The 20,160-nt window shown below is 42.0% G+C and overlaps 1 protein-coding gene and 1 long non-coding RNA gene across 18 annotated transcripts in view; both read left to right on the plus strand.

Moving 5' to 3' along the window:
* NRXN3 (neurexin 3) overlaps window positions 1-20,160 on the plus strand; it is a 1,430,678-nt gene that overhangs the window by 113,749 nt on the left and 1,296,769 nt on the right. For all 17 annotated transcript variants that reach the window (XM_044437223.1, XM_044437237.1, XM_044437228.1 and 14 more), the window contains one exon: window positions 13,788-13,805. In XM_044437223.1, the coding sequence (XP_044293158.1) occupies window positions 13,788-13,805 (18 nt within the window). The remainder of the gene's footprint in view (window positions 1-13,787; window positions 13,806-20,160) is intronic.
* On the plus strand, window positions 3,269-11,043 carry LOC123026959. Its single transcript, XR_006415421.1, has 3 exons — window positions 3,269-3,418; window positions 9,122-9,127; window positions 11,031-11,043. It is a non-coding gene; the product is annotated as an uncharacterized LOC123026959 (long non-coding RNA).

The following is a 20,160-nucleotide window of genomic DNA, read 5'->3' on the forward strand; positions in this document are numbered from 1 at the left end:
AGTGGGAAGGGGTTTCCCTTGCTAGTGTTAGGGCTGCCATAGGAAATCTTAGGCTTCAGCCTGTGTGGAGTAGTGGTTAAGATTGCAGGGCCAGGACTCAGGCAAACTGGGTTCTTGTCTCCACTCAGCCATGGACTGCATTGGGTGACTTTGGGCCAGCCCCAAACACTCAGCCCAACCTACCTCACAGGGTTGTTATTCTGAGGATAAGACTGAGAGGAGGAGGAGGACAGGACAATTATGTAAGCTGCCCTGAGTTCCTTGAAGGAAATAAAGGTAAGATCCAAATACTATTGCTGCTCCTAATAATAATTCTGGTGCAGATAAGGAAAATTCTGGGTGGGGTTTTCATGGCTGCACTGGAAGCCTTGTTGTAAGCAGTCCTAATACAGCTTGTGTTGAAATATTCATCCATTCATCCATCCATCTTTCAGAACAATTTCAGAACTAATTCTGACAGGCTTTGATATATATATATAGATAGATAGATAGATAGATAGATAGATAGAGGATTTAGCCTGGGTGTTATGAAAAGCTGAAAATCAAGCAGAAAATCAACGAAATATAAAATAAAATGAATGCCATTTTTGTTCCATCTTGGAGGGAATAACATGCTAAATTTAGCCTTTTTATGTGAATATTTAACTAGTCCCCAACTTGAATATTTTTGAGCCATTTGTGATCTGTAGGAGTGAGAGGAAGGAAATGTACCTTTTCCCTACATTTAATTTGCAGCTCCATATTTTCCCTGTACTTTGTCACCCATGAGAACTGGCTGTTCTACTGAAGAGCTCGGATAAAGGGAACTGGTGGGGAATGGTAACCAACAAAGAAGATAGTTAAATTGACAACTTGAGAAGTAAATTACAGCTTCTGTCACAGTGAAGCATTACTCTGAATCTACTCATCGGTGTCCACTCTCCCTTTTAGCTGGGAAAAAACCTTGCATCGATAATTCTGACAATTTTGTATTTGCTCCAAAAATAGCAAGTTGAAATATTTCCATGAAATCAGATGCTTTACTACACTTTTTTTCACAATGGAATAGAACAGCCAGGCCCCCCATTTTCTTATAAGAGTTGGTGTTAACCATGGCTTGCTTTTCTCTATAATTTCTAAGGACACCCCTCCCACTGCTTTCCTGTGGGTTTCCCGCTGTATTTCAATGTATTTTATCATGTTGTAAGCCGCCCCGAGGTTTCGGCAAGGGGCGGCATAGAAATGTTATAATAATAATAATAATAATAATAATAATAATAGACACCTGGTAACTGTTTGCATTAATGCTAGTGTCATGGGAACAAAACATTTCATATTGTCTAATGATGCTATGCTCACAGTTACAGCTATACTTTCTAGATTGCTAGTTTTTATTTGAAAATACAATTTCAAAATTTCTCCTGAAAAACCCTTGGGTATATATTTACCTTAAGAAAAGAGAAAGAGCTAATTTGGCACCATTGTTTTCTTTTGCTGCTGTTGCCTTCTCCATCCAGAGAGTCTTTATCCCAGGGACTGAATGGTAAGAAGAATGATCTCACAGTGCTGTGATGAATTAAGAGGAAGAGCCTTAAGCATTACATGATTTCAAATGCCCTAATTTGCCCAAACTGAAGGATTTTTAGTGGCACTGCAAGAAGCCTGTTTTACTCTCAAACCAGCATTGAAGATCATACCTTGGGGGGAAAAGGTCATGCTTATGCATGATAGTTAGCTTTCTTGTAATTTTAAGCACGCTGAATAGGTTTTGTAACTTCTTCTGCATCTGGAGGTTGCTGCTTCTGTCTTTCATTGCCTCTAGGCGAGCTGTTGGATCTCTAGCATAACTTCTGGGTCCCCCCCCCCCCTTGCAGATGTAAAGAAAGGGTGTTCTTCCATTGTGATGTGCCTCATTACGTCTTGACCCTGACCCTTAGTGCCGAAAAATGGGAGGCTGATCTAAGAAAGAGGAGGAGGGTGATGACAGGATGATGTGACAAGAAGGCAAAACTGTCAGAACAATCCAGCTGCTGGTGGAAAGAGCTTCTTGGTTGTGACTGGCAAAGCCAACTTTTGCGTGCCAGCTATGGGAAGTGAAACCATCTCTCTGAAGCAGGGGCTCAGAAATCGGGAGGGACTTAGAAGGCAGAACAAATACACCTACTGTGCTCTGATTACCAGCTCCCTGAGCAGTGAAAAAGTACCTTTTGATGAATATTATGCTACCCAGCTAGTCACCTTACACATACCTGTTTCGTGCACAAGTCAGAGTAAGCAGGGAGTGTTCAGAGGAAGATGCCTTTCAATTTGGCAGGTAATGAAAAGCTACAACAGTGCATATGCAATGCTTTTCTACAAGGTGCAAGCCTTCCTGTGTAATAGAGATGCTCAAACTCCTGACTGAACTTCCCAGTCTGGCTAGACTACCCTTTGATGGGATCAAGGGAGGCAGAAATCTGGTCTGTTCCCACAGCCCTTCTCCACTAATTTTCCCATTTGCAGGTGTTTCCTGCTCTGTTAACAGTTCTGTTGATTGGTGCCTGGGATACATATTATCATGATATATATTCCTGTTTCAGGAAGATGTAGATATGTGTGTGTATGTGTTTTTTACTCTCCCCTGGGAATTCTTCTCTTGAGAACCTTGGAGGGCACTCAGAGCTCACAGGACTGGCTCTTCTCATTGCTATTTCCATTGATCTTCCTACCTCTAAGTCCCAGATGAGATAGAGAGAGTGAATGCTAGCAACTGCACAGCCTCTCCTTTGTTATAGGTTAGTTACACTTAAGAAGTCTTAATCCATTTTTGCTTGGCTCAGGTTAGCATGCTGTTGCAGAACATAAGAATCTCTGTTTTAATAATTCACAGCCTGCTTCTAAGCACTTCATCAGCACAAGCCAGTGGAGCTTTCAGCAGCAGAGTGCTGTAATGATTTGAGAATTCATTCACTTTATAGAGAAGCATCCTGATCAAAATGTCACCCTGCTCCCACCTCATGTGGCAGCCAGTCGACATGCATGAAGTATCATTTATCCCATGGGACCCTCTGAATCAGCTGAAGTCTCTTATTATGGTCGTGATAATTGGCAGGAATCTTAACATTACGTGTCCTGAGTGAAGAGGTTATCCTCTAGAACAGGGGTGGCCAGACTTGCTCAACAGAAGAGCCACTACAGTCATAGAATCATAGAATAGTAGAGTTGGAAGGGCCATGAAGGCCAGTCTAACCGTCCTGCTGTTGCAGGACACCAGTTTACACCACCCCACTCAGATGGCTGTCCAGTTTCTTTTTGAATGTCTCTAATGTGGGAGAGCCCACCACCTCTCTAGGCAGATTGTCCCACTGTTGTATTGCTCTGACAGTGAGGAAGCTTTTCCTGATGTCCAGTCTGAATCTGGGTTGTTGCAATTTGAACTGATTACTCCGTGTCCTACAATGTATCTGAGTCCAGCCAGATTTTTGAGAGCTTCAAGCTGGCCCCATGAGCAGTGGTGGTGAGTGGCAAGCAGAGAGTGGTTAGCTGCAAAATAAACTCAAAGAGCTGCAAGTGGCTCCTGAACTTCGGTTTGGCCTTTTGTGGTCTAAAACAAAGGAGGTCCAAAACTTCTAGAGGTCTCTTCTGCTCACCCATAATACAGGTGGGCATAAGTTGATGTGTGGTATCAAAATAAGGTTCCAATCACCACTTCTCTAAGATCAAGGGCTGCCGCATTTGCTTGAGCTTTACTTTCCTCTGGAAGGAGGTTACTGGAGCCTTGCTGGTGTTTTGTGATATTTGCATTTATTTACAAATATACGCAGGTTGAGCACAGATGGAGGCATTGCTGGAATAGCTCCAATAGAACCCAGAATCCACTGTTCCCACATCAGGTCTCCAGAGAGCCAAACAGAATGCAGAAATGCTGTAAGAATACTGTGTCATTAGTTCAGCTTATTGTAGGCCAGATCAGATCTATTTTACAGGTTTGTCTAATTTTAAGGAGGCCTCGTGGTGCTCCTTATTATGCTCTCAGACTGGTGCCAGCGAACACATTATGCACTCAGACTGGTGCCAGTGTACACTAAACACATTCTACTCTTCATGACTTTTTGGACATCTTTCCCCCTCACTACGTATGCATATGCAGACAAATACTTTGGGTGCTCAAGAACACATGTTGAGTTTGGGTATGTGAAGGAATCTCTGCTCAACTAAGATTTCTGCATAACCTTATCACAGGGCACACAAAGATGGCATCCTCTTCTTCATTCCATGTACAGCTGATTGGATGGGATGGGCGCACCCACCACACCTGTGGTGGAAGGCTCAATCATTGCCCCCAGGAAAGTTGTGCAGGACTCATAGCTCTGTCTTCCAGCAGAGGGGAAATACTGGGTCATTCAAACTGCCCTCAGACCCCTGCCACCTAAGACAATCACCTCACTCTGCCTAATGGCAGCCACACACCATGTAAAGAAGTGGTTTCTTTTGCCACTTGTGAAAAATCACCATTCTGCTGTCGAGATGGACCTAGATTCTAGAGATCTATTCACTTTCTGCACAAGTGTATAAATTCTATACACCTCTAACATATCCCTCCTTACCATTTTTCTAAGCTAAAAAGCTCCAACTGGTATAGCTTGATCCATACTTCACAAGACTGATCAGTCTTGTACAAGCACATTCATTTAGGAGTAAGCGCTACATAAACATGACTAGCAGGGGCAGGTGATCGTTTGGGGCCTGTTTCACACTTTGAAATTTGAGCTTCAAGCTTCAAATGTGAGAAGCTTGCCTCTGTACACCATAAAATGTCTATCAAGGGTACTATGGTTAGTTATAAAGTACAAGTAACCTTTCCAAAAGAGTTGTATACAAAGCAGAGATGAAGTTTCTTCTCTTTAGTCCCACCCCCGCAAAAAAGAAAGTATCTCTCCCCTCCCCCCCTTCCTTTCTTTTTCTTGGGAGCTTGCAGAAGAAAGTGTCTGCCTGTACCTGCCCATCATCTTCATTTCCTAAGAATGTCTCTGAGCTCCACATGTGGCCAGAGATATTCACAGGAAATGAGGGGGGGGGCAGAGGTTGGAGGCCCCCATTTTGTTGTGAAGCGATCCCAGCTGCTGAGTAGAAAGGCACCACGCAAGGTGTCTGGCACTCTAGACAGATAACTTTGTTAGAGTTTTGCTGAAAAAGATAAGTATTGTGGTACCTTAAACACTTTTATTATGGTATAAATTTTCAAGGACTGGAGGCCACTTTTGTTAGAGGAGGCTTATATAGAGGGTGGCATTTTCCAAGGTGCTCTTGTTCCAAGCTATGTAGGGATTTAAAATCCAATTCTAGCATTTGAATTTGTCCCAGAAGCTTATTTGCAGCCAAAGCTGACAGTCATCTGGTGGGATTGAAGGGTCTTCTTGCAGTGCCACCTCTTTCCCCAAGCTATGGCTGTTCTCTCCAGCTGTGCTTTTTCATTCTATTCTAGGGAAATATTAACATCCTTTAATATCTTCAACAAACTTACCAGGGGATTTGTTTTATTAATTTGAAGGCTGGGTACAGCAAATAGGTTAGAGCCTCAGTCAATTCATAGACTTAACTGGATCTTTCTTTACTTAATCATCTCCTCCTTCTCTTCCCTAACTTGGTTTGTTTCAGTTCCTTGCTTTGCTCTTTGCACACCCCTTTCTCTCCAGAGAGGTGTAGAATGCAGCAAAGGTGCATGGCACTCTCTGCCGTGGGAACTAAGGGGAGAGTATCTTTATCTCTTGCTCCTTGGCATTCCCAGTGGTGGCTTTTGCAGCAGCTGTGTTGCACCATGTAAGACAATGTGTCACTTAAAAATCTCTGACTGCATTCTGCAGTGACAGCGGTTACAGTTTAGATGGTATCACATGGGATTCCTATCACGTATTCCTTGTGTTTACACTTTAGGTACTGGATGTGCAGAGCCATTCAGGAATTAAGGATTTCAAGGAATGCAGTTATGCATTGAAGAAAGTTGCACTGCCTGCCTCTTTTAGAGTGGAAAAGGGAGCCCATGCAGTGTAGTGGTTAGAATATTGTGCTGGGACTTGGAAAGCTCAAGTTCTAGTTGCTTCTCAGCCATAAAGCTTGCTGGATGATTTTAAGCCGGTCACTGATTCCCAGTCAAACCTACCTCTCAGGGTTGTTGTGAGCATATCATGGAGAAGAGGTGGACCATGTAAACTTTCCTTGGAAAAGGCAAAAAAACCAGGTGGGGGTAAATGAAGATGGACTAACAAGGAAAGTGACTTTCCTGCCATTTTTGCAGCAGCTGGTTTCACAGGTTTGACAGTTGATCTTCTGAAGCTGGGCTTGAGTACATCTCCTAAAACCATTTTCCTCTTCAAGCAGCAGTGAGACACTCAATGTATATGATGCAGAAGGAAGGGTATAGCCCTTTTTCCTTCACCATGACTCCAATCCTGCTTTGATGGTAGTTTGATAAATTAATTGCAGGCATCAAGCTATTTGTTTCTTGAATGCTGTGCTCAGCAAGGTTAGTTTATTTTTTCATTCTCCATTCACATTCTGACTGAAAATTCCTCTTCACACTTGCTATTGAGCTTTAGGGGAAAAGTTTCAATGAGCACCATTTCCTAAAACTTTAAGCCACCTAAGAGAGGGAATGCAATTTTCAACCAGAAAATAACTGGGTCTGAAAAGATAAGTGTTCTTCCTTGCCATATGTTGCATTCATGTAAGAATCACTCTCGCCCCATCAACCTGTAATTAAATTTTGGAAAAAAGCCCAAGCTACAGGATGTTTTCCTAATATGGACTACAACTTTCAGCCTCCAGCAGCCACCTGCTGGCTAGGGGATGCTGGGAGTCATAGGGCAACACACCCAGAGGTGGGGAAGCCTGCACTACATTGTAATCATAATTTGGCTGTGGGTAAATTCCAAACTAATTTTGGTGAGACAAAAAAGCAAAGGTGGGGTTCTACTAAGTAAGGTTGTGGCCAGCTGACAACAGGATGCCTGGTTCTGCTATTGGTCTTCCTTTTGATTCATAACCTTTCTTTTCTCCCTTTTCATTACTCTTCTTATTTGAAAAATTCCCACTGAAATGCACAGAGGAGAAGGTAATCTTAGACCCACCTAGGTAGGTGTAGCTAAAAGGATCAAATGGCCCTGTAATTGGAGAGTAAGTCTTTCAGTACTACTAGGTCAACAGCTCCCTTTCATTCTAGGATGTCCTCATCTGACGGCTGTTCAGAAACCTGGACGGTGGGATTCTCTGTCTGTTTACCAGGAGACAGGTGTCCACAGAACCCTAGAGAAGGTGAAGCTTAAATATTCTGTGGAAATAACATGCTGGCTTCCTGTAGAGGTTTTTTGGGGCCCTTTGTTTTGTGCCAAGAGGGATCGTGTTGAGTGTCTGCTTGCCCAATTCCAGATACTGCCAGCTGAACAAAGGCTCGCGCTCTCTCTCTCTCTCTCTCTCTCTCTCTCCCTCTCCCTCTCCCTCTCCCTCTCCCTCTCCCTCTCCCTCCCCCCCACTCCCTCCAGGACTGTTAGTACAGCACCTTTCATCAGTGACAAAACTCCCATGAAATATTTAAAATAAAATGCCCTAGACATTTCGTACAACAGGCCTGCCTGTGATGAGAGATGCACTATCATCTGTTCCTTTTCATCTCTCTTGATCTTCCCTGTTTCCTTTTCCGTCCAGCCCAGGTGGCTAACGTTGCACCTGACAAAGGCAGTCACCCTGCTGATCCCTATTTCAGTGCAGCTATTAGCATCAAAGAGCAAAAGCAAACAACCTTGGGTGCAGCGCAGCTCTACAAAGCCGCTGTAAATGGGCCCTTGTGCCTAGGACAAAAGAAACCCTGCCACTCTCTTTTGTCAAGAGACTTGCGTGTGGTTTGTGAAGAGCTTTGAGCTAGGGAAGGGGATAACCTCTGCCTTGATGAAATGCACATGACTGCTGGTCTCTCTGAAGGGATATGGAATCCGTACTTCATTCTCTAGCATTCATTTTTTTCTCATAAGGGAAGAAAGGAGTGTGGTATGAGGAGCTTCCTAGAACATAAGCAAGTTTGGGAGATAAGGTGTTAAGTTGGTTCAGAAGAAGAGATTTTGGAGTTGAATGGTTTGTGTGTGTTTGCATGTGTGGTGGAAGAAGGTGCTTAACCCTTTTGCCTGTCTACATTGTAAACTATGGGTCATGGAAACACTCTTTGTATTTCTTTTTCTCTGTGTGTGGCTATTTGGAGCAATAGTTATAGAGCTCCCATGGCAGTGGTTAAAACCCCTCACCTGCTGTTACTGTGCTCCAAATTGGCCCATCTCAGGTTTTCTTCTTAAGGGGTGGTCCCCACACCCCTGCATCTGAACCCTGGCAAAGGTACCTATCTGTAAAGTAGAGCTGGCTGCTAAGGACCAGGGCAGACTTTTTGTAAAGATGTGGCAGGCATCTACCTGTTTGGTTCTTTAAACAAAGAAAACCACTGTAGCGTAAATGCAGACTAGGACTTTTGTGTGTGTGTGTGTGTGTGTGTGTGTGTGTGTGTGTTTTCCCCTTCCCCACAACTTGACTGCTAGCTGAGCAGATCAGAGAAAGCTTCCCCACCTGGTCTAGGGAATCTGGGATACAAGCAGCCAAGCTCCCAGGAAGCGAATGACCAGAGTGAGTGAGCAGGGAGAGCAAACAGGACTTGGGGTGGGGATGGGGGTCCAACTCTAATATTCTATGATTACAGTTTATAGTTAAAATGTATTAACCAGAGTGTAACAGTTAGATACCTGGAAAAGTTGACTTATTAGGTTCACGAATTTAGTGGAAATATAATATATTGGAAAGATCATTGGATCAGACTCTCATGCTGGTATTCACAATAGCCGGCTTTAAAAACTGGTGCATTAGGAGGCATTGCTGTTTTCAAACTTTCTCACCTTCCCTGGTGTTGCTGCTTCTTTGTATCTTTAATTAACTACAGTTTAATGAGTGTTCCACTGAAAAGTTCATCAGTCACAGATCATAAACTGTTTACTTATTTAACATTGTTTTAAATTTTGTTTTTTTTTTTTCAAGTTTCCCCTTCCTGCAAGTGCTAGTAGAATGAAAGTGATCAGATATTAGTGCTCTTAGTTTTTAATTGATGATTCATATTGGCATCCGTCTGTTGAAGCTGGTGGTGTTCTGGTTATGAAAATGGCTATATAATTTACCTGAATCATCTATTGTTTCAGAAATTGTCTTGAATTAATTTTCCAATCGTAGAATATATTGATTATCTTAAACTATTTCCCAGAAAGTAGCTTGGCATTGTTCTTACCACTGGAGCTGAAAGAATCTGGGCATGGGGAAAGTTTGCCAATCCAAAGATGGGCAACATTGGTAGCCTCTAAGCAAGCCAATTCAATGTAACCATTTCCAACCCTGTAAGTTACCACTTGCCCTCCAGATCTTAGTGCTCCTGAATATTTATGCTGAACTCTCAAAGTATAACGGCATTGTACCTTGTAAAAGTACAATGCTGATATACCATAGACTGATGAAACTCACTGTTTCCTGAAATACAGGAAAGCATTCCAGTGTTATAACTTTCCATATTGCCAGTTGTCTGCAGCATGTTGGAACATTCGTACAAAGGGTCAGTTTCCAGGTCTCAGCCTAGGGGCTTTTGTCTTTCTCTCCCCCCCCCCTTTCTTTTGTTTCTTTCTGATATAATTGTTGCTGTCAAGATGTGGACCTTTGTGTGACTGCTATTTCAATTGATCTGATGACCTGTTATAAAATGGCTGTAATCCAAAGGACCACACATGTGCAGGGTTTCCATTGCCAGCAGTGGGAAAGCCTTGGGTGTGTGCCCATTGCTTCTTTCATGAGTCCCACAGAGAAATCCAAACCATGTTCTCTAAATAGCAGTTCTCATAGGATTGCTCATGATGTGAATAATCAACTCTGGAGTTTAAAAATGATGCGATATCAGGGGAATGTTGCATCATTAAGCAAATGGGGTAACAGTGAACGAAATATTGGGTAGGGCACCCAGGAACTTGCCATCTATTTCCCCAGCATTGCTTTTAGTAGTGCTGCTGAAAGAAGCTACATTGCTAATGCTCTTTCATAGGTGCTTCTCCTCTACAGACTTAGGCATGTATGAATCAGCAAAACACAGGTTTTCCATTGAATTCCATTTCAAAGCTTGTTCCAGCTGAAATACATACCAGATTGTGAGATTTGTTTTTAACTTTTCACCCTGAATAAGACAATCTGTGTTTATTTTTGGGCACATTTTTCCAAATGTGCATCAACTGTGTGTCTTTGAAATGTGCACTTTCTTCTCCCATTGAGTAAGTAGATTTGTGGACATTTTCAAAACCATGCATTTATTGTTATTTTTTTACATTAGAAGTTAAAAATTATACAAATTTCATCTGTAGATTGCCCTGTGTTTGATCTGGAAGGTACAAACTGGTTAAATCTGGATCAATACCAAACTGTAATGAAATCCCCATATATCTTTAGTACTGACTCATTTGTGGAAAGTAAGTTCTATGGAAATAAGGGAACAGGGGAATGATTCCAGAGAACAGGAAGAAGTAGGAGGGAGCTTCCTGTCCAAAAATATATTCTGGTACCCCACACATCTGACCAGAAAAACATAGCAATTTGCAACAGTGAATTCACTGCTACTTGCAGCAGGTCATTGTCTTGAGCAGGGGTCCTCAAACTTGTGGCGTTGGGCACGTGTGGCGGTGGCTCGCTCGCTCAGAGATCTCCCAGCGAGTCCAAAACCATCTCTGAGCAAGCAAGCCACCACCTCCAGCCCGTGCTCCAAGGCGGGGGATGGCGGCGTGGGCCGGATGAATGGCCACGGTGAGCTGGATCTGTCCCGTGGGCCATAGTTTGAGGACCCATGGTCTTGAGTATGAGTTAAAGATGTAAAGTCTGCAGGCAGTTTTCAATAAATGTATAAAAATCCTTCCTCTCTCCCTCAACTATTTGCACTCCAGAAAGGTGAAACCTGTTCAGAAGGGTGCAGCTTTCTAGCCAGGTGAGGCTCTCCCCAAAAGACCATCTCCATTGCCAAGTTAATGAGAAGAATTCATATATAGTTGGTGCTAAGTCTTGCAAGCTTTTGGCACCAGCTAAAGACCTGCTTGTTCAGACAGACTATTGACTGACTTCGTTTTGCTGCATTTTGTTAACTGTTATATATTTGTGTTACTGTTATATATTGTTGTATTATGTATTTGTGTCAGTGTCACATGCTTTTTTCTATTTTTAATTGGTTGTACCTCACTTATTTTATGAAAGTTGGATAATAAATTTCATAAACAAATCCTAGTTCCCCTAACTAGAGGAGTCTTTGCTTTCCACAATGAAATATAGCAGAACCACTAGGCAAGCGATAGCTGCAAATCTGCAGGTGGTGCCTTTTTGGTGAAATGTAAAGACATTCTTTAGGATAGAACATGTTTTTGGTGGTAGAAACACAGTTTGAAATCATGCAGCACTGGAATGGTCCCATAGAAATACAGAACGTGAAACTTGGGTAACCCTAAGAACTGTTGTGTAGTACAGCATTTCTTCATTGCTCAGGTGAATGGTGAGCAAAAGCACGGAGACGTCATGTGATGATACGAAAATATGTTTCTGGATAACACTCCTCTGACATTTGAATTGCATTGGGATTTTTTATAATGTGTAGAGGAAAGCAACCTGGTACCTCCAGATGTTTTGGACTACAACTCCCATAAGCCTCAGCCAGCCATAATCAGGAATTATGGAAGTTATGGTTAGGAGATCACCAGATTGGTGCATATACTTATGTATGTTTTAATTCTTGTTGCATCTGCTCGGTTTTGCCATTATTCTTTATTTATATTTATTTTATAAAGCTTAAATGGAATGTAGAGTACCCAGGCCTCAGCCAGATATGGAGGGTGCCATGCACTTTGCGTTCTGTGCCACTGTGGCAGCTTGCAAGAGGAAGAGTTGTTTACCTGCTCTTTGCTGCTCCTCAGCCACATCCCTGCAGATCTCTGGAAGATGCTGTAGCAGCTACTAACTCAACAGGGATCAAGTGCCTGATAGGGTCACACAGGGTTCCATCTGCTTCTAAGGCTGATATTTTAGCCTGCCTCCTAGATCTGACCAATCATGGTGTTAGGTAGGGCTAAACTGCCTTTGGGCTGGCCTTTGTGGCTTACCTGCTTGCACCTTCCTGCAGGGGAAAGTCACATCAAGAAATGGTATTGAAGGTTGAGGTTGATTTCTTTCTCTCAGCATTATGCCCCAGTTAAATGTTCTTTCACCCCATGGCTGCACAAACACTTACAAAACCATGGGAAACGTGATCATGGATCTGCCCCATTTTATCCTGTGCCCTTTGACCACCAGCCCTGACACAGGGATCCTGGATATGCCATTCCATGATCCTCTGGATCCCTTTGTAGGCAGTTGAGAGAATTGCTGCAGGAATCAGCCAGTTGGTGACTAGTTATGCAGAAAGTGAGCTTCATCTCACACAAATACCTGTTGTGGGTAATTCAGTGGTATTTATGGATGGCATAGTTGCCTTGTGTGTGAATGTGTATTGTGAGTCTTATATAACACTATGGGACACCCCACTGGCCTTCTAAAAGTGCCAGCATTCAGTGAAAATGTTTGAAAAAAACTGGTACTTGCAATGAGCATGTAAGACTGGATTAGCAAAACTGAACAGTTGAATACAATTTCCCAGTTATTATCTTCCTGGTTCTTCAGAAGTAGCTTGGACACTCAAGATATAATGGGAAAGAATGCAATGCACAGTTGGAAAACTTGCTGCCCATCAGATATTTTGGCCTACAACTCCTTTCTGCCCTAGCCAGGATAGCCGGTGCTGAGGCATGAAGGGAAGTGTTGTCCAAATAATAATAGTCTAGTGCCACAAGTGCGCATTCCTTAGTGTAGAGGTAAAGGTGGATGGTGTAAAGGGATTGGTTTTATACATATTGCATCTTTCTGTATTCTATGAGATTAGTTTCAATGTTGCCTTAGAAGGCAAACTTTTAAGTCCATTTTCCATAGCTTCCTCTTTTGGGGGAAATCATTTCCTGTTCAAGTACTAAACTAGTTTGCCTTGCTTGACTTCTGAGACTGGAGACAACCCTGACATATGGACTTCTACAAAAGCTGACTATCTTGGGGTGACTAAATTAACAGTAACTCTGATACAGTTTCCATATTGTCTGCAATGAAGGATGGTCACGGGGATGCGTGCGCGGGCAAGAGGAATGAAAAGGGCTAGACCTTTTTGCCAGTCCTTTGGGGGTCATAGTTTGGAGCCCATCAACTGGTCATAAATTCATGCAAACCTTTTCAGAATGGGGAAACAACACCTTTCTTTCCCTAATGAAACTTGAAATGGATTTGAATTTATGTGAGTGAAACTATCTTGCTGTGGGGGTGTCTGTTGTTGCTTTTTCCTTGTCTGAATCTGTGTGAGAAGTGAAATGACACAAAATATTCTAACCAATATTCTTGCAGGAGCTGGCCTGCGCTGGATTGATCTGATTCCAGAACCTCTCTCTTCCTCCAGACAGACACAGCAAATCTGATTTATTTCTACATGCATAAAGGATTGGGGAACCAAACCCTTTCCTCTTGCATGGGTAGCTTGGTGGCTGTAGATGGGTGGCTTTCAAAGCAATTTCTAGTTTTGCATGAAATTGATTTCCATGCAAAGGATGTCAGCTTCTTGTGTACATGCATGTGTGTGTCTAATACTTTTTCTCTTTCTCTCTCTTTCTCTTCCTCTACCCTTGCCCCCTTTCTTGCTACCTATGAAAATGCTTCATCAGATGCCAGCCGTGTTCCAGGTGAGTGTTGTTATTTGCTAAAGTGGAAAGCTGTAAGTGAAAATGAGTAAGAGTACCAACTGTGAAGGTGTAGAACAAATATTGTAAGCCGCCCCGAGGCTTCGGCGAATGGGGCGGCATAAAAATGTTTTAATAAATAAATAAATAAATAAAATATTTCAGTAAAAGTATTGGATTATAAGCATGGTACATATGGGTGCAGTTTAGCAGGGCACCTTTTTCCTGGGAGATACATGATAAAATGACAAAAATGGTCTGTGTAGTAAATGAGATATCAATGAAGAATAAAAAGGATGCACTTGAGTTGGTCATTTCTTTAGCTTGGAACCCATTTCAGGTAAACTGCTGAGCTGCTGTGCTGGTTGATCGAAAGGTTGAAATTCAAATCCGCACACAGGGTGAGCTCCCGTGCTTTGTCCGAGCTCCTGCCAACCTTGCAGTTTGAAAGCATGCAAATGCAAGTAGATAAAAAGGTACCACTTCAGTGGGAAGGTAACAGCATTCCGTGCACCTCGGTGTTTAGTCATACTGGCCACATGACCACGGAGACTGTCTGCAGCAAATGCTGGCTGCCTTGGCTAGGAAACGGAGATGAACACTGCCCCCTAGAGTCAGACATGGCTGGACTTTAATGCCAGGGGGAAACCTTTACTTTTTACCTTTAATGTTTGAAAAAGTAAGACTTGGAGCTTTTTCAGCAGCACAGCGTGAACCTGCCATCTTGAAAGAAATGCTATTTCAGGCGAAATGTTCAAAAGCTTGATGGAGAGAAAATTGAAATAAGAAGTAGAATGTGTTCCCATTCCCAAGTTGAAAAAAAACTAATCAGTATCCAGAAATATTCCTTAAGGAATATCATTTAAGGATTTTGTCGTATTTATGAGTGGATTAAGCTGAATATGCAGTTTATTTTTTTCCTCCAATTTTTTGGATTTCTTCACGCCAAAGAAATATTCATCCATAGAGAACACTGATGTCCCAGTTTCTTTGTTGTCCCTCTACTCTCTCCATCATGGTACTGTGTGATTTTCAGTCCTGGGGGTGAAGGTTGGACATAATGAATGGATAGATATTGTTCAAGATTTTTCTTTCAAGTCCATGGTCAGATCGTAGGCTTATGGCTTGGCTCTTGTGTCTTTCTTATGTCAGAGGAAGCTTTGCCATGGAAAAGGTACTGGGACATTTGATGAAGTTTCCTGGGATATCTTTGCTGACAATATGGTATAGAGTGGGTTGAGCACATTTAGATTTGGGTAGTACATACTTAGTTACAAATTACTTAGTTCAGGAAGTAATAATTCAGCATGCACTTGGTGGTAGAGCCAAGCATAGTAGAAAGGTTCTTCTTCCTCTCCTGTGAAGGCCTTCACAAGGGGTATTTGGTAGCTGGAAGGAGCCAGAGCAATAGCCAGGCACAAGGGAGAATGCCCAATGACTACTTCCTCCTCTTCTCCTCCTCTGGATGCTCCATGCATAGGGAGGAAATGACATGCAAGAGTGTGTAATGGCTAGTTTAACCCCAACAAGGGTTACTTACTGTCTTTCTTCATTGCGTGCACAGCATCTTTTATGCCCCAGAATAGAATTGAATTACCCCTATGCATTCAAGTCAGGTAGTAACTGAAAAAGTAAGAGCCAGTAGTGAATACATTCAGTATGTACTTTTTCATATTTGGAACAATCCTACTGTTAAACTGGTGTATCTACACCTAAAAAGTATAATGCACCCCCCACCGCATCAATCGAGTCACAAGCATAGTTTTATTTTCCATTTTCTGCTCTTTTCAGCCCCTCTGGTTGTTGCTCCCTCCTCTGCTCACCAGGTGCACTTTATGACCATGCAATCCTCATGAAACAAGTAGGCGTAATAGGGATGGAAGAGCATATTGTACTGTATGCTCCTTTGGTGTGATTCTGAAAGAGAGGTTCTGTCAGCCTTGGCATCCATTTCATCAGTGCCTTTGTCTAATGTATGTTGCATCTGATGAGGTAGACATAAAAGCTTATGTCGCTATCAATTTGTTTGTCTTTAACATGATACAGGATTCTTGGTTGATTTTACTTACCATTCATTCATTTATTGATTTGATTTGATTTATATCCCATCCATCCTCACAAAGAGCCCAGCACAACTGACAATCCTATAATACACTGCATAGTGCATAAATAACATTACAATCATGACTCTAAAATCACAAGCCCATAATAAAATACAATAAAACCATCACCATAATCAATCAATAAAAACCCAACATTAATAGAACATTTGCCTATAACCCCAAAGGCCTGCAAAAATATTTAAGTCATTACCTGGGGCCTAAAATAAGAAAAAGATGGTGGTAGCTATAGACTAGCACCTTAAGGCAATTTGGAAATTTTATGTATCAGTGCAATCAGGAAGGATGCAAAAGAGGACTTATTGATAAATTGATTAACAAATGAATGTTTAGTAATGCAAGACTGCTGTGAAGAGCCTCACATTAGCTATAGCAAAGCACATGCCCCCAGAGTTTCTTTGTTGACAAGAGCTGCCAAAGACATAGCAAAATGGCATTGGATTGAAATTAACTTCTTATTTTTATGCCAGCCATCTCAATTTTGTTCTCTCATTTCTGCTATTCAGAAACCAAGCAGGAAGAATGTTTGTCTGTGATTCCTTCCTCCGCTTTAAAAATGGTCTGTCTGCAGAGAGACAAAGCAGAGTTCATGGTTTGCATATTATGATAAACAATGCCTGGAATGTCCCCAGTTGGTTTAGACACCTCTGCTTATAGGAGTATCCATGCAGGAGCAATTGTACATTGTGTACCATCTCACCAGCTCATTTGTGATGTGTGAATCAGTGCAAGCTCTATTCGGGCATTCTGAACCTGGATGGGTCAGACAGGAGAAGAAGGATTACCAGCCCTTGCCCTTTCCTCCATCTAGTCTGTCACTTGTCATCTAAAGACTTCTCCAGGGAGGAAGGCTTAGAGACCCCAAGAGAGGACAGAACCCAGACCCCGCAGGACCTGTGCTGCAGGGTGGGCCTGAGCTTATGGAGGAATTCACTGAGGTCTCAGCTCATCAGGAAGAGAGGCCTTATAAGGAAGAGTTGCAGTGCCCCGCAGGTCCCAAGAGTGACAAGGCCAGAGGAGGGAGATGCAGCTCAGAAAACTTTGATAAACTCCCAAGTTAGGTCTCCTTGAGCTGAAAGTGGATCCTCAGGAGCAGAGGACCCTCTTCTCTGCAATCAGAGTGAATGACTGCAACTGGAGCTTGGATGGAATGTGGGCAGCTCCAGATAAAAAGCTCAGGAGAAGCTTACCAAAGCTGATGGAAAAATGTCTGTGTGGGCCCTCTTTGATGCTTGGTCTATAAATGACCTTGGCCTGGATTTGTCTACCCTTCTGCATAACCCCTTTTGTCTACTGCTTGGCTGTGCTATGTGCTGCTTTGGATTAGACTTAGACTGCTGTGGATCCTGGCTCAGCTTGCCACTCTGTTGTATCCTCATCTGCTGAGTCCCCGGAACAAGACCAGTCTAAAGACTTGGTGGGAGGAAAGGACACCGCTCTCAACTTGTGGAGGGTGACTGTCTGAGGAAAACCCATCATGTGAACTAGAATATTATATTCTAGCATCCTTGCTCATGTGGTTTTCTTCATTAATACAGGAGGGTGGCCTCTTCCATTGCCAAATTTCACGAGGTGAGGGTGACAAATGTGTGCAGGACAGTGGCAGGGCTCCTCATGTGTTTGCTTTGGTCAAGTTGAGAATGCTTGGATCAGGTTAAATTTCCTCTGCTTGGTTTTACAAAAAGCAGCATGAGGAATGGAGATTGAGAGTGGAGAATCAATGAAGATAAGCAATATACTTGCTTTTTCTCCCTTACAGAATTTAAAAAGTACATATACTCCTGCGTAGGACATGTCCTCTGTTGCGTCGGCTACAGAGTCTCTCGTCACTTTAGCAATTAAGTAGAGTTAGAAAGGAAAAACTGCTTCCTTTTGAAAACTATGGGACCCTCAAAGAAATTGAACCTAGTATATGTGTGTAGGGAATTAACCTTTCCCACTGCCAATTTTCAGATTCTCTTGACTACTGGATTTTGACTATAGTGAAATGTCAAGGTGAATTTGGAGGCCACTGCATGCCTTTGAGAGAAGCAAGAAGTTTAGATAAAACTACTGACATTTCCTTATGTGTGATTCTATGCATTCTTATCTGGGAGTTTAAGGAACTATGAATGCAAATTGTTAATCCAACTTTACTGTGGGTGTCTTCTGCTTCTCAAGAGTAGTGGATAGTTAAAGCCTGGTGAAGAAGCTCTCCACTCAGTGAGTAAAGTTGATAAGTACCAGGACCCAATTAGTTGATAAAAGCTGGGACTAGAGTACATAGGGCTATGCAGAAAGGAACTTCTGAAATGTTTAAAGTGCATGGGATATAATGCACAACTGCCTTTTGCTTTTAGAAGGGTAAGATTTCAACAGTTTTGGATTTCAGTTCTGTTTTTATCAAATACATTATGTTTAGCATAACCAACGTAATCAACATAACCAGTGCGTAAGTGATGAACCCAGTCCAGTAACATCTAGAGGACCACACAAACTCAAGAAGTCCAGTTTTGGGCTAGAGTTACCATGACATCTTGCAACACTTCTGACAAATTTGGAGCAGGAATCATCTCAGGATTTTTAAGAGAAGGAGAAGCTTTGATATGATCAACTGTGTTCCTTGGGCAAGTGGTTTCCAGCAAGTGACTCTTGTATAGGAGAGACATTTCACTTCAGTTTCCTAGCTCTTAATTCTGTCTGCCGGTTCAGTTCTGCCCAGTTGTGTACTAGTTCGTAAGAGCTCTTAGCACTGGGTCCAGATAGTATGACTTTGTTTAGCTTTGCTATATTTAATATTTGTATTTTTGCAAGCCAACAACATAATTGGTGGCTTGCATTCCCTCATTTTACTCTATTATTAGTCAATAATGAAACTCAGCAAGGCTGGAGAGTTTTTTTTTTTCCTTCAGCACTGGCTTTTCAAAACTAGGAGTACACTTGCCTTTTTTAGACACCTGGCCTTTTAACTTGGCCTTTCCTCCCAGGTACCTTGGATTTTAAAGCGTCCAATATTGACTGGAAAAAAGTCCTGTCAGTGGATAGAAAACAAAACAACACGACAGTGCTATGAGGGACCAAGGGCCAGCTCTGGTGTGCTGTTCCATTGTGTAGTTCTTTCCTGCTGACATTCAGAGGTAGAAACAGTCATCTGTGGACTTAAATGGAACCATTTGTTTTCTATCATGCTGACACAGTCTTTTTGTTCCAGCTGATGTATAAAAACCCCTCCACCCAATGTAGCATTGGCTAAGTACAACAGGACAAGCTATAATTAAGAAGAACAAAAAGACTCTATCGTCCTTCATGGCCTCAATCAGTTGTCATTTTAAGCTTTTTTAAATTTTTTAATACACTTCTACTCCTTTATGTTAGTGGCTTTAATTTTCCAGTTCTGTAAGTGCTAAGAGCTTGAGCATAATTAACTGTGACAAAAAGGGCTGTAGTTTCAAGGTTTCCATTGTAAGTACCCTACCCCACCAAAGTGCCCCCTAATAAGTCCTCAAACATGAGGGTCCCTGTTTAATTATGTTGCTCTTTCATGTAATTGCGCTCTGAAGCTACTTTTTCAAATGTCTTGATGGCGTCATGTCGATCCAAAGGTTGGCCCTTAAGCACTTTGTGCAATTAGCAGCACTTAATTCTTTACTTTCATATGGAATGTCAAACTGTAAACTTCTTTTGAAAAAAGGAAGACAACTGTTGAGAATGGTGCTTTAAGATCTAATCTGATTAAAAGTAGTCTTTAAAAGAATTAAGAAACAGGAGGAAATTATGTTTAGGATACTCTGTCCCCAAAATGTAACTTCATCTCAATAGATGTATTTGCTTTCAGCCCTACAAGTCAGTGTTAACTTTGTGTTTCTCTCTTACCCAAAGTAAGAGAAAGTGGTTAGTATTGCAGATGGATAACTGTCTGCTTTAGGATCATTAGTTAAGAAGCTTTTGACAGGCATTTGCTATCATCCTTCACAGTGTTCAAAGATTGACTGACTTAGGGTCACTTCACACTTGGCAGTTTCTATTGGAAAACGGGTTTCAGAGTATAACATAATTTGACAATTCAGTTGTGAATGGTACATGTATTTATTTATTTATTAGGCATACCTCTTAGAAGCAGCTTTTTGGAATTCCAAAACTGCCAAAACTTTGCTACAGGCTGGAGAAAAAAATATTAATTTTTGAAGCCCCGCAACAATATAGGAATATATTTCCCCTGTATTTATTTTGATTTCCCATTGCTGTCACTACCTGCATCA

The sequence above is a fragment of the Varanus komodoensis genome, unplaced genomic scaffold (genome assembly GCF_004798865.1).
Source record: "Varanus komodoensis strain SLA01 unplaced genomic scaffold, ASM479886v1 scaffold3, whole genome shotgun sequence".
Taxonomy (NCBI): Eukaryota; Metazoa; Chordata; class Lepidosauria; order Squamata; family Varanidae; genus Varanus; species Varanus komodoensis.